This window comes from Microtus oregoni, unplaced genomic scaffold, assembly GCF_018167655.1.
Source record: "Microtus oregoni isolate MIOR12 unplaced genomic scaffold, Mior012 000165F_ref0000029, whole genome shotgun sequence".
NCBI lineage: Eukaryota > Metazoa > Chordata > Mammalia > Rodentia > Cricetidae > Microtus > Microtus oregoni.
In genome coordinates, this window is record NW_024544820.1 from 265962 (window position 1) to 282124 (window position 16163).

At 41.0% G+C, this 16163-nt stretch overlaps 1 protein-coding gene across 1 annotated transcript; it reads right to left on the reverse strand.

The window, feature by feature from the left end:
• Window positions 1-1960: 1960 nt before the first annotated feature.
• On the reverse strand, window positions 1961-10297 carry LOC121445203 (probable G-protein coupled receptor 83). Its single transcript, XM_041647226.1, has 5 exons — window positions 9398-10297; window positions 8678-8803; window positions 7453-7586; window positions 6392-7077; window positions 1961-5796 (listed from the first exon to the last, which is right to left on the reverse strand). The coding sequence occupies exons 1-4, from the start codon at window positions 9845-9847 to the stop codon at window positions 6429-6431; spliced, it is 1359 nt and encodes a 452-aa protein (XP_041503160.1). The 5' UTR covers window positions 9848-10297; the 3' UTR covers window positions 1961-5796; window positions 6392-6428.
• Window positions 10298-16163: the final 5866 nt, after the last annotated feature.

Consider the following 16163-nt stretch of genomic DNA (forward strand, 5'->3'; position numbering starts at 1 on the left):
CCATCCCATAGCTGTAGTGTGATCCTTGCTGGCATCTACCATTTGAAAATTCAGGCATTTAAAACTATAAGCTTTATTTTTTATAAATGGTACTTTCTTTATAAGTTTATTTTACCAAATAGTGGCTGAAAATAAATAATAATCGTCAAACAAAAACAAGGCAGAGAGACAGAGGCTTGGGGATTGGGGAATGTTGGTAAAGCTACGTAAGTGGAACTAGATTTAGACTTTGAAGTTATTAATCAGTTCTAGTTTCATTTGTGTTCCTGTGATAAAATATCCTGACAAAAAGCATCACGGGGTAGGGAAAAGTTAATTTGGCTTAAAATTCAAGGTTACAGTCCATTGCTGCTGGAGGTCATAAAGGCAGAATCTTGAGATAGCAGGACACAGCGCATTCACTGTCAAGAGCAGAGAAAAACAAATACAGTCAAGCTGCCTGTTGCTTGCTGCTAATGCTCAGCTAGCTTTCTTCTCTCTTATACAGTTCCAGGCCCAGACCGTAAACTGGTTATGCCCCCATTCAGTGTGGCTCTTCTCACCCCTATTAACAAGCAAGGCAATCTGCCATAGGGCAACTTCATCTAGATATTTCCTTATTCAGGTTGTCTTCCCAGGTGATTCCGGGTTTCAGGAAATAGACATTTAAAATTAACTACCATGAGACTGGAGAGATGGCTCAGCAGCTAAGAGCACTGGCTCCACTTACAAATGACTCAAGTTTTCTTGCCTGCACCCATGTCAGGCAGCTCGCAGCTACCTATCCAACACCTTCTTCTGCCCTCCCCCGGCACTACATTCACCTGCACACACCCACAGACACAAACACAGGGACTGAAATAAAACATAACCTTTTAAAAATCTTATCATCTCAAATATTTTTACTGAAACATATTTTTATATTACATATTCTGATTATATTTCCACCCTCTCAACTCCTCCCAGGTCCTCTCCACATCCCCATCCACAAAAATTCATGTCCTTCTTTCCTTCCTTCTTTCCTTCCTTCTTTCCTTCCTTCCTTCCTCCCTCCCTCCCTCCCTCCCTCCCTCCCTCCCTCTTTCATTCTTTCTGTCTTTAGAAAACAAACAGGTATCTAAAAAGTCATTATGTGAAGAAAATAAACCGAATTTATAGTCGTGGGGATAGAATTTGGCAGAAGTCAAAAAAAGGTTAAGACCTTGGCATTTGTTAAAATGTGTTTACGGTTTGGGGGTCTAATGAGTTTATTCTCTAGTTGTTCTCCTTTAATGTATCTGAGAAATGCTAAACCTTCATATAAGCCTACTAACTATTAAAGGATTTAAGCCTACAGGAGACTATATGAGCATCTCTAAGGGCTAGTGTGATGAGTTGCAGTGACGCCTCCTTTTCAACCCTCCTGATGCTGTGACCCTCTAAGACAGCTCCTCTTGTTGGGGTAACCTCAACCATAAAATTATATTCATTGGTACTCCATAGTGTAATTTTGCTACTCTTGTGAATCTCAATGTAAATATTTTATATACAGGATATCTGATATGCAACTCCTATGAAAGGGTCATTTTAACCCTAAAGGGGTTGCAACCCACATGTTCAGAACCACAGATTTAGTGGAATAATAAACTTCTCAAATTCCGAATTTAACTTTACCAAGTAAGGCATCTTCCCTCTGTTGAGTATTCTAACCTTTGTTCACCCCAAAACTTTTCCATAGAAAACATAAAAGGATTTGCTTTTATGTTATACGCTCACCCCATCCCCTTATACTTTAATGCCTATGTGTTGATTACATGGAAAGGTTTAAATGTTGACTTTAGCTAATGAGCCGCTGTGAATCACAAATACCCACCAACCCAACTTCCTCCCCCCATCCTTTTCCCTTTTCATATTAGAGCTACAAGAAGAGATCAGGAGTGCTTTGAATGAATAGCTTTATTTAGTATATTTATGTAAATATATATGTACTAATCTACTACAATTTCCATACCCCTGTAACCACACTATCCCCTTTCCCTTTGGCCCCTCCTCTCTTTGATATAGAATACATAGTCACACACTAAATTAGAGTAGAGAGAAATAACAACAATAGTAGATAATATTTAAAGCAATGGTTACAGGTAAACAAGTAACAAGCATATTGGGAGGAATAATGTTCATTCTCCTGTTGTAAAATGGTAAGATTTCTTTCTTTCCCTTTGTGAAGGGGTAATTCATCAATATCGCTTCAGGGAGCTTTATTCCTTTTTCATTTGAGTAGAATATGACAGTGTCAGTCTTTCTCCCAGAAGGCTTCGGTTCCACACAGTCCATATCACTAGTAGGTTTGAATCAAGCAGCAAGTGTTTGATGTGCCTATGTACACGTGCCTAGGATATATTCCATACTTCCACAGAATTTGTGAGGAAAGCTGAAAAGCTGAAAGCATTAGGGTATCAGCAAGTTCAGTTCCATTCTATGGGGAGGAGGACTGCACAGGCAGGTAATGGATAAAATTTCACTAACTACTATATAGACTCTAAATTTAAAGATGCTTTTTTATTCTATTTTTTTTATTTAAATATTTTTATTCTGGGGTATTTCTACAACAGACTTTCCTTTGAGTTACGTTGCAGGTACAAAAGCATTTACAGCCCAGTCTAAAATTACAAGTATAGTAGTCAGAGTTGCTACTTACAAGATCCTATTAAATCAAAAGCCATGAGGCACAGTATCTCTCTACCTGTTGCCTTCTAAGGTCTTTCTATAAAAATATACTGGTAAACTTTATTTCCAGGAGGTCTCATCACAAAAGAGCAGGGAATTCATTCCAGATGCTACATTTCAACAATCCAATTAACATAAATCCATTTACATAAATCTGAGCACAGACACTTTTACTCGGGCCTGACTATATTATGTCAGGCAAATTTCACCAGGCTGATCTGCACCGTTTCCTCCATTGCTCCTTGAGCAGCCCGATCAGGCTCTTCTTTCCTTTAGTGTTGAGCTTCCTCTAAAGTGTTGAAACTTTATAGAATACCCCAGAAATTTTTAATTTTTCAATACGTTGTAAAATCTTGAAAATGAACACTTATTAATAACTATCATAAGATCTTATTTTGAGAATTATAATATAAAGTCATAATCACATACATGTTATTACTATTACTAATATAAGGGAAGTAAGTTTGAAATAGACACATAGAAGTCTGTGAATAAGAAGTATTAGAATAAACAACATCATTTTTACTCTCATATTGTTTATGCCAGGTATATTTTCTTTCTTTCCTGATGTATACCAGATGACATCAGTGTTTTCATCTGTGAATCTTTGCTTCAGCGTCTGGAGATGTTGAAAGTCTTCAGAAGCAACAAAGTTGCGAAAGCTTATGTGACCTAATATACTATACTGTGTTGGTGTATGTAGCTAAATATTTAGATTAGTATATTTTTTGTTTTTTTTTTGTTATTTTGTTTTTTTTTTGTTTTTTGTTTTTTTCAAGACAGGGTTTCTCTGTGGCTTTTTGGAGCCTGTCCTGAAACTAGCTCTGTAGACCAGGCTGGTCTCGAACTCACAGAGATCCGCCTGCCTCTGCCTCCCGAGTGCTGGGATTAAAGGCGTGCGCCACCATCGCCCGGCTATATATATGTATATACATTTGTAGAACCTTGTGTGACACTGGGGAAAGATAACTTACAAGATACACAGGGATTTATAGTGAAAGGGACTGTCAGATCAAAACACATGAGAAAGAATGTGCATGTCACATATACAGTGACCAAAACATGATTACCAGCATCCCAGATATCTGTGCCAATAGAGGAATTCCCCCGCTCCAAACTGTCCTGTTAAGGTTGAATATCAAACAGGCTACATGCAGAGCTTACGCTCATCGAAGCATGTCTGCAAGTATCCTAATTTGTACCAAGATACAGTTTCTTGGCATTTAAAACATGTAATGCCTACCTTTGAATTTGTCAAAGGAGGGAATCTAGCAGTTTTTCTTGTCTGCCACTTCTGGTACACTCTCTTTGTTGATTTGTACATATGGAAAGTGATGTCTTTTGAGTAATGTGACACAGCTAACACCCAGCCAGTAAAGGATAGCAACTGTTGTCTCCAGACGAGAAAACAGGTTTTGAAATATTTACACATCAGTTTTGCTGCTACCTTCTTGGTAGCTTCTAAATAACCTTTGTACAAAAAAGATTGGCTAGGGTGAGTGATGCAGTCTATGGAAAAAGACACACATGGGGTTTAGAAACCTGTGACCACAGTTCTTTAGCACCATGCCCGAACCCACAGAGCTAAATGGCTGCACATGGGTTAGAGCTTAAAATCTAGAGCTCTTTAGAACGATGTTCCCACCAAATAAGCCCTTCAGCCAGAAACTTCTTACAACTGTAGCACCCTCAGACTTGGCTGGGTACCGAATTCAGATTCTGTGCTGTGGAAAAACATCTAAACAAAGGCCCGCGTGAAGTTGAAACTATTCGTCTGCCCAATTCTTCAAACATCCATACACCACCAAAGCTGTTGTTTAAAGTTCTGAGTCTGTCGAGTTTCCAGCCAAGTCGGCAACAAACCTTGAAGCTGGATTACCTGGAGCATTCCAATGTCCAAGCCTTACTGGGAAGTGAAAGAATGTGTGATTCTACGTACAGAATAGAGACAGAGATGGGGAAGGATAGAACATTAAGTTAAAGCACAAAGCACAAGGTTCATTTTAATTACAAGAATAGCCCTTTTACCCAAAATTCTCCTAAGTCTGAATAGGAGAAGAAGGTGGCTACCAGAGCCAGGTAAAATCCTTCTAAGACTCATGCAGTACTCAAGCAAAATTCGACTTTGCTTGCAGTCAGTCTTAGGAAACATCTATTCTATCAAATACGAATGAAAAGGAAATACACATATCTGTCCTTAAGATGATCAGAATTATTTACATAGCATGTTGGAAAATACACAAGCGAGCTCACTACTCACAAAGACTACTAATCACCAAAACAGCTGAAGCCTAAAGATCACAGGTAGGTTGGCAGTTTATATTGGTCACAATAGAAGATAAGGTCATGTTTCACCCTAAAGGTACTCCAAATATGTATACCTGTACTTCAGTAATACAAGTTCATTGTTTTTACAATTGGGGTATTAATGATAGGTCAGGATCAATGGATTAAATTCAAAGGATAAAAAGGAAGAAGAAAAGGACAATGGAATGAAACTGAGTTTAAACTTCAATTAGGTCTTTTTCCCAATTTATGTTTGATCTTAAAAGGGACACTACACTATGGCAAGTATGGTAATTTACTTTGAAGTTCTGAACCCCCAAAACCACCACATCTTTTCACTATGTGAAAACTGAATAGTTGGAAACTGAATCATTACCTCATTTTTTGATCCTAAAAACTTGTAGATACCTTACCAACCAGGAGATATCTCAGACAGATAACTTGTCATTCATTGTTAAGGAGATTTTTAAAACAGGAAGAAAGATAGTAGTGGAGAAAGAAATGGAAGAAGAGGATGAAGTGAAAGAGGAAAAGAATGAGTAGAAGGTGGAACAGAAGCAAGGGGGAGGAAACGGACAAAGGCTAGGAAGGAGATGGGGAGAGGCTAGAGGGAGAACGAGAATACTGAGGAGGAGGCAAAGAAGAAGAGAGGAAAATGAGGAGGATCACAAGTCCGATTCTCATCCTGGTATCATCTTGACACTTGCATCCATGAATGCTGTCCAGAGGACCTTAATAACATTGTCTCCAGAAGAATGGCAGTGACAGGATGAGGTATCACTTCTTCTTTCTCCTCTCTTCTGCTGAGTTGAAATTGTCCATAAGCTAAAGAGATGGGGATAATTAAAACAACAGTAAGCACATTATATTTTCTCTTTTTCCAGAAAAAGAAAGACAAAAGTAGAGAGTACAAATTTACATGAAACAAAGTATGAAACTAAATGTATAGTCAGAAGCACGGAGGAGGTTTGGGATTTTGAAGTGTGAACTTGGGCACTTCAATTTTTCTGCATTCAGAGAGAAGCTGTCACCAAATTGTTGTACAGCAACCTGAGGAAATTACTCTGATTACATGGGGTGTAATCAGAGTTATTTCCTGCCTCATCTGTTCCTGGGCATCTGTAACATTTTCTATCCTCACTACCACAGAAGAGAAGAGACGACCAAGAGCTTGCACTTATAAGGTGCTTCAAGTTCCCAGAGCATCCTGTGAAATTTCAGAAATGATACCTTAGTCTCCTAGCATTTCCATGGAAACATAGCAATGAAATCCATCTTGTGTGCATCTAAATAAAATATAAATAATAATATATAGGAGCTCACAGATCTCCCGAGGCCTGCACTATCTGTACACAAGTGACAATATATGGGTGATACTCAAAAGCAATAATAAATTCTAATTATTTTGATCCTATCATACCTCAGATATTTTGATAGTCAGTCGCGGTCTGGGCAGCTTAAAGTTGAGGCACTGTGTGGATAAAGGAGATGTGCACTGCTGGGGAAGGAGGGGGACTGGGCAGCTCATCAAAATCTTTGAATCGTGGGAATATGGGCACTCCTGGATTGGAATCTTCAGAATCAAGGGGATGGGCACGAGATGCAGAGCGCAGTCGGCGATGCTCTCCCCTAAGGCGCCTGATTTTATCTAGCAGCTTCTTCTGGATTTCCATGATGACCTTTCGCACTTCAATACGGAAGCTATCACTGAGCCAGCAATAGATGTAGGGGTTGTAGCAGGAGCTGCTAATTGCTAGCAAGTGGAGGAAAAAATAGAGACCATTGTGGCTTGAGATGGCTTCACTGGCTAGCAGCACCAGGTACACATTGAGGGGGAGCCAACTGATCGCATAGAGAAACACCACCAACATCAGCATCTTTAGGGTCTGCTTCTTCTTCCCACGCTGACAGATGTAAGTGCGGATATTGATGTCATCAACAGGATCATGGATCCACAGCTTCTTGGCCGCATGACCATAGACACCCGCCAAGACCAGCAAAGGCAACATAAAGAAGACCAGAAAGGTGCCTAGGTCAAGGTACACCCATGTGGATTTTGAAGTATATGGGAAACTGGGGAGGCAGGCACTTTCCTCAGTTGTGTTTCTAGGTTATGAGAGAGAGAAAACAAAACCAATGATTTAGTCTTTTCCTTAAGGCAATTAGGTCTTAAGGTTGAGATGTATTTACTGTTTGTGTTGTGTCTGCATTGAGCATAAAACCAGGAGAGCTAGGATTCAACTGACCCAGGCTTCTCATGTACCTATAGGAAAGCCATGGCCCCAAAGATGGAAATTATAGCCCACTGTGTTGAGAGTTTTTGGGAAATAATGACAAATAACAGTTTAGAAGAATTTTATTTTTCCACCTATGTTTTGAAATGTGTTATTCTAGCTCCTATTTGCTAAATCATTCCTTATGGCTTCCAGGGTCTTGGGCTGCTAGTATAACAGCATTCCTCTTATCCCATGTTCCTCTTACCCAAATTCCACCTGGTGAAGCTTCTGGTAAACAGCATGTGGCAGTGCAGCACAGGTGCTCACAATCCAGATGACAATGATGCAAATATTGGCTTGCATGGGAGTGATCTGGGCCTTCAAAGGATGTAGCATCACCTGGGGGAAAAAGGACCCCATCCAGCTTAACAACTCAAATTAAAGTTAGACATCAATAAACTGCTCTTCCGATAAAAGGGTACAAAGACTTAGTATGTAGGTGGTAATTGCTTTATGTACTAGTTCATTTGACATGTATGTGGCATTTTGCTCATGAAATTACAGCACTACTATGTTTCAAGAAATCAGGAATTCAAGTGAACTGACTTCAAAACTCCTCTTTCTCTGTCTGCAGTTCTGTGGAGAAAGGAAACAGATGTCCAGTAGTGTGACTTATTTTTTTCTTTACCTTCTAACGGGTATGACAGTATCCTACATATTCCTTCATCTACCCTTCTACCTGGCTTACTCCATGGCTTTTCTCATGCCCTCCCATCCCCTCTCATCCCCTCCCATCTTGATTCCTTCATAGTCACTTTTTTCCCAATCCTCTCTCCTTTGCTCTATGTTCCTGACTATCTCTCACCTTTTTTTCCAGATAGCTTTTTAACTGGATCTAATCACATACCATTCATTCCTTTGGTCTTTCTCCACCACTCATTTTCTGTCTCCCTCCTTAATGATTAACTATGCGATGACCACAGCTTCTTCTCCCTTGCCTCTCTTCCTTTTAATTGACTTCAATCTTTCTCCTACCTCTTTACTCATCTCTATTCATCAGCCCCTCCCCCCCCCAATCCTTCCTCTCAGACTTCATTCCCACCTTCCTTACTAAACTCTCAGACAGGTCTAATACTACTACATCTACATTCACTTATCCATGCCCTCTTGCTTCCTTTAGCCCAGTCCTGCAATGCAGCAAACAGGAAAGATTTCCCAAAAGAACATGTATCATGTGTTTATTGCCACATCTCTATTCCCATAGCACCACAGAAAAGATGGTAGCATTTTTTTTAGGATTAATTTGGTGAAGTTTTATATTTTACATCTTTCAATATCACCATAAACATTACTACACATAAACATATTACACATAAACATCTGCATATATGAACTTAAGAACTTGGAAAACTTTGTAGATTTCTTGTGACCTCACTTTTCTCCATTCATCTAGGAGGATATCTTAGGCAAGATATCTGGGAGGCACATACCCGATGCCGATCCAGGGAAATAGCTACCATACTCAGCACAGTCACATAGGCACATGAATATTGGGCAAAGCGACTGAGGTGGCAGGTCATCTTTCCAAACACGAGAGCATAACACATATAGCGCACCTGTAGGAAAAATGGTTTGATGACGCATAGGAACTCAGCCCTGTGTCCATCCCTCTCCAAAGCCCCAAGACGCAAATAAAAGTCTCCTTTATCACCAAAATGCTACTGTCGTTCTCCCAATAAACAAAGGAATATTTTTACACTCCAGTTCTCATGCTCATCTCATTTTCTCCCACACAACATTCCGGCTTGAAGACATGGAGGGACACTAAATCACAAAACCTGTTAACTACATTCAAGTTCATGCACAACATTTGAAAGGTGGAGAAGCAGGGTTAATCTTTATGACAAAATTTGGATTCATACATTAGTCCAAAACTCACTAGCAACAGGTTCCACTGCCTCCCTGGGCAGCCCAATACTCTCTCAGCCTCTACCACAGCAAGGGATTAATTCGGCGACACAACAACTAACCTAACACATTTCCAAGCCCTTTTCAATGTTTCTCAGTTTCTGTTCTATTTCCTCTAAAAATGTTTTCCAAACCAAGCCAGCCCTTCCTCTGACCACACAGCACCGACTGTTGCAAGCACTAAGTTTGACTTCAGTTCTTACCCCACTCCCCCGGTTACCCTCCTCAGTACCCCAGCTTACCATGGTGAAGGGAGAGCTGAGAAGAGCAAGCATCATGTTGGTCACAGAAATGTTGACAGCGAGGAGGCCGGAGGCAGTATGGACACTGTTGTACTTCAAAATTATATAGTTGAAGACCCAGTTGCCTATGATGGAGGCAAAGACCACTATGGTGTACCCTACCACTAACCAGAACTCCAATCGATTATCCTCGGACACAATTTCCACATCTAGGGGACCTGACGTGTCGGCCAGGTCTCCTGTCATGTGTTCTGGCATCTTGGACTGTCCATGCCCAAACGCAGATGCAACATTGGACACAGCCTGAAGTACCTGGGAAGTAGTGGATGTGATCAAGTCATCAAAACCAAAAGGTACACTCAGGGCTTCTGGAGTCAGCTCTTCCCCGAAGATGCTCGTGGTGGCAGGGAAAGCCTCCTGGGGCATTTCTGTGGTTGGCTTTTTCTCCATCCCAGTGCCTTTAGTGGACCGTGAGGTCCCTAAGCTATTTGCCCAGGAGCCTCTCAAAGAAGGAAGAGGGCAAGTTGAGGCTGTGGACAGACAGGCAGGCAATCTATTCAGTGCCCTGGAGCTCTGAGCTGATAAAGTGTTCTCCAAGGTGTCTGGAGCAGGGAGAGGGGAGAAATACCAGGAACCAGGAAAAAAGACTGGACCTGCTCAGGGTGGGCAAGTGCGCAGAGCTGGGCAGCTGAACACAGGACAGGCTGTCTGAAACCGCTCTTCCTGGATAGTGCCCACAGCACCTGCTCCAAACTGGAGATGGCGTCAGGCTTCCCTCAAGCACAGATCCTCCTCCATGCTGCCATTGATTATTCCTACCCAATCTCTGTTGCCTTCAGTCAGTCATCAGTCTTTCTGTCCAAGGCCGGCTGGCGCTGTGGGCAGGGCGGAGTCAGGCAATGCCACTCCAGCTCCAAGCCCGTGCAGAGACTGCTCTGCAGCTGCCCTTTATAGAAGTCCAGGGGCCCGCGCTGGAGCCAATGGGGAGCCGCGACTCAACCCCCGCCCTGTCCTTCTGGGCTGGGGAGTCTGAGAGGCTGACAAAGTCTTTGTCGCTCCTGTTTCAAGCCCCTCCTTTCGCTGCTCTTAGCTCTCCCTTTTCTAATCCTGCAGTTAGGAACCTGGATTTATTGTTAATGGGTTCTTCTTTTTAACATCGCCCTGCCTATAATTTGAATCCAGCATCTCCTGACTTTTCCTTGCTTTCTGTTTCTTTTTCTGCATCATCGCTCTAGGCACCGGCTGGCTGTGACACAGGTACTGAACGGAGGCTGTGGAGACTGCAGTCGCATCTGGACCAGCATGCCAGTCAGATGCCTGGGGAGAGTGGTCGATATGAAAGATTTGCCCAGATGTGGGGCTTTCACAGAGAGAATGAAAGAGGCAGGGTGCAACTGGCGAGTCAGGAGGGAAGTTTAACTTATGAGAAGCAAGAAAGAGTCACCTGGGAGTGGGCTCAACACGATGTTCTGCTATGTCTAGCCACAAAACTGCATGCCACTGACAAGGGAACTGTGCCCCTGGCCTCTGGAAACAGAGTACTATCATCTGCCCCCTAGAAAGTGACTCTTTCGGAAGCTAGACTGTCAGATTAGTCAGCTTTCTAAACGGTTCGGTTTCGTCCCTTAGGAAGATTTAGGATTTGGGAAGCTTCTGCATATCAATGATGCTAAAATCTAACCGGCAGGGAGAGGGAGCTGTAGCCTCCTTATTGAGGGTGGCAGTGGAAAACACTCTAGGACTGGTGACCCCAGACCAGCCTTTAACTTGGAAATTTTTAGCGACATCTCTATTCCAGAGGTGTTAAAGTCACAACCAGAACAACGAAGTTACCTCCTTAAAAGGATGGAGGAGATTCTGGTCTTTTCGAGCGTGCCATTTACCTATCATCTGCCATCCCTCTCTCAGCAATTGATGAGTAGAAAAACTGCAATAGATCGGTTATAGAAGGTCAGGGGGGAAATACTTTAAGCACCAAAATTAAAAATGAGAACAGGCATTCAGATACTTTTGCTGTGCAGTAAGGAGCACTCCGTTTAAGAAATCCTGGTGTTTGTTACAGCCAGACTCCTGACTTCCTAGCCACCCTTTACAGCCCAGAGACAACATATCTATTCTCCCGGAGGAATTAAAAAAGAAGACACCTGATCTCAAAAATGCCAATAATTACTGATTAAGAAATAAGCAGGAATCAATTTAGAACTATCACCATCATCATTGTCCATCAAAGATCACAAAGGAGCCACGATGCAGATAAGCAAACTTCTGGGTGTTTGCACTGAACACATCTTGCTGATTATACATTAAGAAAGTAAGAAAGGTTGGAGGCAGATCTGAGGGTGTTGCAATATTCCTGGGTTATTGTGGCTGTTGGGGAGATGGTGGAGGATGGGCTAATACTGAGTAGCAGATCAGAGAAAAACAGTTTGTGTTTTGTTTGGTGACTCATGAAGATGAGACACGTACATAAACACATTTGAAGGAATTAGTAAATCGTAATTCTGTCACAGGGACCCATCCTAGAGAAGGCACTAAGTCAGGGACTTTAGACCGATCTCTTTGCAGTAGTTTTATGAGAAGTTTGTTAAGACACATCAACTCAATGCTAACCTGACTTTCAGGACCCCAAGGAGCTTAAGATATTATGAAGATGATGGGTTAAGATGAAACTTCTAAAATCTAACTAAAATGCAAAAGAGTAAATATCAGGGTTCTGATATGGAGACCCAGACATGCTAAGGCAGGATCAAGACTGCTGATCTACCAGCTCCTTCCAGCCCCTTCCTACATAGTTAGTATAATATTATATATAAGATAATGCCTATTATTATTTTGCATACAGTTAATTCTTTGAGAATTTCATATTATATTTTGATTCTATTCACCCCCCCCACTTCCTTCTAGGTCTAATGTTCATTCCATACTCACCCTTTTTTAAATACTCATTTCTTTAAAACCTAGTTGTCATGCTCTTTGAGCCAGAGGTTCTGGAGCACTCAAAAAAGTTTTGGGAAGACTCTCTTCTCATACAAATGTAAGATCCACACAACACTGCTAGTAGTGAATTCTGCAAAGACAGACATTATGTTTGTTGTATCACAGTGACATTATCACACATTTTAAAACTTGGATACATTTTTATTGCCCTGTATTAATTGTTTAAATCTTGGGGTTCAGTAAGAAAATGATATACGTGTGTATAAATCATTTTTATCAGCTATTGTCTAATATCCATTATTGTTCTCCATGGGGCCCACTTGTCTTCCTTCTTTTTTCCACACAATCCCCTTTTTGCTTTTATCACTTTTATGTCTAATTTATAAATAAAATATTTGTCTTTTTGTTTTGTTGGTTTTTTGTTATTTATTTATTTATTTATTAAAGATTTCTGTCTCTTCCCCGCCTCCGCCTCCAATTTCCTCCCTCTTCCCCAATCAAGTCCCCCTCCCTCGTCAGCCCAATAAGGCAGCATCTTGTCATGCTGGCAAGGCTAACCTTAAACTTCTGATTCTTCTGCCTCAGCCTCCTGAGTTCTGGGATTACAAACATGTGCCACCAAACAGGGTACAATACTTGTCTTTGTGAAATTGGCTTATTTCTCTTTGAAACCACCACTGTATCTCTTTTTCCTCATTTCATGTCTTGATGTACATATGGTATCTTCTTGGCCCTCAAGTCTTCAATATCTATCCATCAGCTATCTGAGACTTTGCAAAGGGGATTACAACAGTCAGTAATCAGAGGAATTCCTGGGGTCAGTAAGCCATTTATGTTCCCAGTCTATCAATGGAAGAAGGAATAAAGGATTAAAAAAGAGTTCACCATAGTGTCTATTTCTAAGAAGCAGAACATCGCACTAAAGAGAGGAACCCATACTCAGGAAATACTTAATTGAGGCAAGCATAAGATGTGCAGACAGTCAGTGATAAAGGAACAAATAGTACAAGATGTGATCTGAGGAAGCTTTTCAGATAAACTAGCACTTGATCTGGAGTTTGAATAACCCAAAGGACAGAGACAGGCAGAAAAAGGAGAGAGATTAAACTTCAGCCCCCAAATTAGGTATAAGATAGAGAGAGGAAATGCTTCTGGTTTGCTCCAGGTAACAAAAATAAATGTTTTGAATCAAAAGTATAGCCTTTCTTGTTTCTATGCATTTATCTATTACTGCAATGTTTTATGAGTATCTTCATGGAGACAGTGTAGTTGCAAGTTGAAGAAAATCATTATATGGCATGGCTGGAGTAAGAAGGAAGGATGCTTTGTACAGTAAGAGCCAGAATAAGCACTTCTCTTTATGTACTACTTCCAAGTTATCCATGCATCTTGCAGACGCACATTGTTCTCCCTTTGCATTGCTATTTTTCTAGTCTTTTACAAAATTAGAGATTTATGTTAAGAAGGATTTCTGCAATTGTCAGATGTGTTCAACCTTCTCTCCAGGTCTTCACACTGAGCCATAGTATCCAAACCAAATGTTCTCACACAACACTTTGATTGGTCCTATCTATAGAAAATACAGGCCAGATTTGTCTCATTTGGAGTCTGTGAAATTCATTCCAATGCTTAACCACAAATAATCTCATCACTGGCCACACAGCTCGAAGTTGGTCTAACTGTATGCCTGTGCTTCACAACGACCATTCTCTCTTCTGTAAGATTACAGCTTCTGAGTTGTTTTTTTTTTTTTGAGTCTTAAATATGAACAAAATGATTAACCAAACTAAATCACCAGTAACAAGAACAAAACACATCTTTTACTAAACCACTGGTGTCAGTAATACCTTGCTTCCCAAATCCACATTGGAAAACAATTTTCTCATGGATATTCTATGCCCCACTTCTAGCCTGAATACTGACAAGGAAAAGAAAATGTGACACCTGCTTTGGTCGACTTCAACACTCACGAAATCTTTAGTGACATTCGCCTTTCAAACTAAAAGGCCATTGAACCAGGAAGATCTACCAAGTTTGCCATTGATTCTGACACCTGCTTGATCTTTCTAAGACAAGAAGTTCATGGACAAAGGGGCAAATTCTGATGCAAATAATTCCTTGGCGCTCCCCTTTCTCTTTGCTGTGTTTTCCCCCCTGTCTTTCTCTGTTTGAGTTATCCTGTTGAAAACTTAACTTCCCTTCATCCAAATGTCTTTACCTAATATCTGCCTCCCATTAGCTGTGGACATGCTAACTGGTGATGGTCTATCCCTTCCTAACTTCAAACATTTCCCAAAACTGATTTCCCACTGAATTGGTCCCTCTTCTATGGGGAGATGCTGAAAACAAGTAAAATCACAAAACCAACCACCTCTTTGGATTTTGTTTAGGGCTCACAAGCCTGCATTATCATGGCTAGAAACTCTTCCTGGGGTAGTTAGCACCCTTTGCTGCTTCACCTGCTCTCATGGAGAAATTCAGAGCCAGATCCTGATTTGATCCCGTATTTCCTCCTTTGTGCTGGATTTCATTCTCTTTGCTCTTCTCAAAAACAGTCCTTGATGATTCATACCTAATTTTCAAGTACAAAGACTGTCTTTGCAACAAAACCTATTATCTCCAAGTTTGATAATCAAAAAGTATAGCCAAATACTCTTCTGTCCAACGGATCACAGAAAGCTAAATGAAGTTTTGGTCAATGTGGTTAGGAGCATATTCAGCCCTAGCAAATCTGACAGGCTTAAAAAAATGTCCAATGGAAGAATCATTGACAGGAAGAGGTGAATAGTCAAAGGAAGAGCCTATTGTGATATCATTTTAAATGACGATGCTGGTTTTCCTGCTAGCAACTGTTGAGGATGATATTAACTCAATTAGACAGCTAAAAGAGGATTCCTGAGTTAAAGATTCCCGTAATTATTAGTTATAACATCACAGAACCCAGGAAAGGCATTGCTTTTTCAAAATGTCATCCAGACTCAGCTTTCACTCGCCATAGAACAGCAAACTAGCACCCTATATCTATTTTTCTAGTGAAACTTGAGATGGTTTAGAGCTCCACTAAGCCAAGACCTTTACAGAGATTTCTGGCCTATGACCCTACTTTGTCTCCCTGGGTCCACACATAATCAGTTTAATCGCTTCCTCATGCAATACTTTAGGCATTTCAAGACTCTCTTCATATTTATATGGAGTCTCATCTGTTCATAATTATTAGGAAGACAGCTCCTTGTAACATAAAAAACATAAAGAAAGAAAAAATATCTCTAATACCCGAGACAGAAAAAAAAATGAAGTAGACAGAAATCAATGTAGGCAGCATCAAGTGTCTATTTGGAAAAGACATAGGTTTTCCTGGGCTTTCTTCTCAGAGATATTTCAGTGACGACAGAAAGAAAGGCAGGAAAGGAAAAGGGCAAAGCGATCTGATCTTATAAAAGGTGTGGAGACAGGACGAGTACACTTCCTTCAGGCTCTTTGTTCGCGTAAGTAGCTCTCACTGTAAGCACTGTGCCAGAACAGGCCAGGGGAAGGTCGCTGGCTAGAATGTTCTGTCCAGATGCTACACCATCTCAAATTTAAGGGTTTGAAACTTAGTCCAAAGCTTCTATACAGGTTTTAAATAGTCAGTGACTCTAATGCGCGCTCGCGCGCGTGTGTGTCTGTGTGTGTTTGTGTAGGGGGGGGGTGTCAGGAAAGAGTGCAGAGCTTTTTAATAGGGCTTTGGAGAAGCCCTTAATACATTGTTAAGAATCCCGCTGTGATTCAAGTCTCCCACCTTCAAGTATCTATCGCTAAGGAAGCTGAGGCCCCAGCCAATTTCATGCAC

What these genes read in the sequence shown, in the direction of transcription:
- LOC121445203 (XM_041647226.1), bottom strand. Translation starts at nt 9,847, where the DNA reads ATGGAGAAAAAGCCAACCACAGAAATGCCCCAGGAGGCTTTCCCTGCC. An exon ending in TCAGCTCTCCCTTCACCATG is followed by an intron (nt 8,804 to 9,397) that starts GTAAGCTGGGGT and finishes TTTTTCCTACAG; the next exon opens with GTGCGCTATATGTGTTATGC. An exon ending in CTTCACCAGGTGGAATTTGG is followed by an intron (nt 7,078 to 7,452) that starts GTAAGAGGAACA and finishes CTCATAACCTAG; the next exon opens with AAACACAACTGAGGAAAGTG.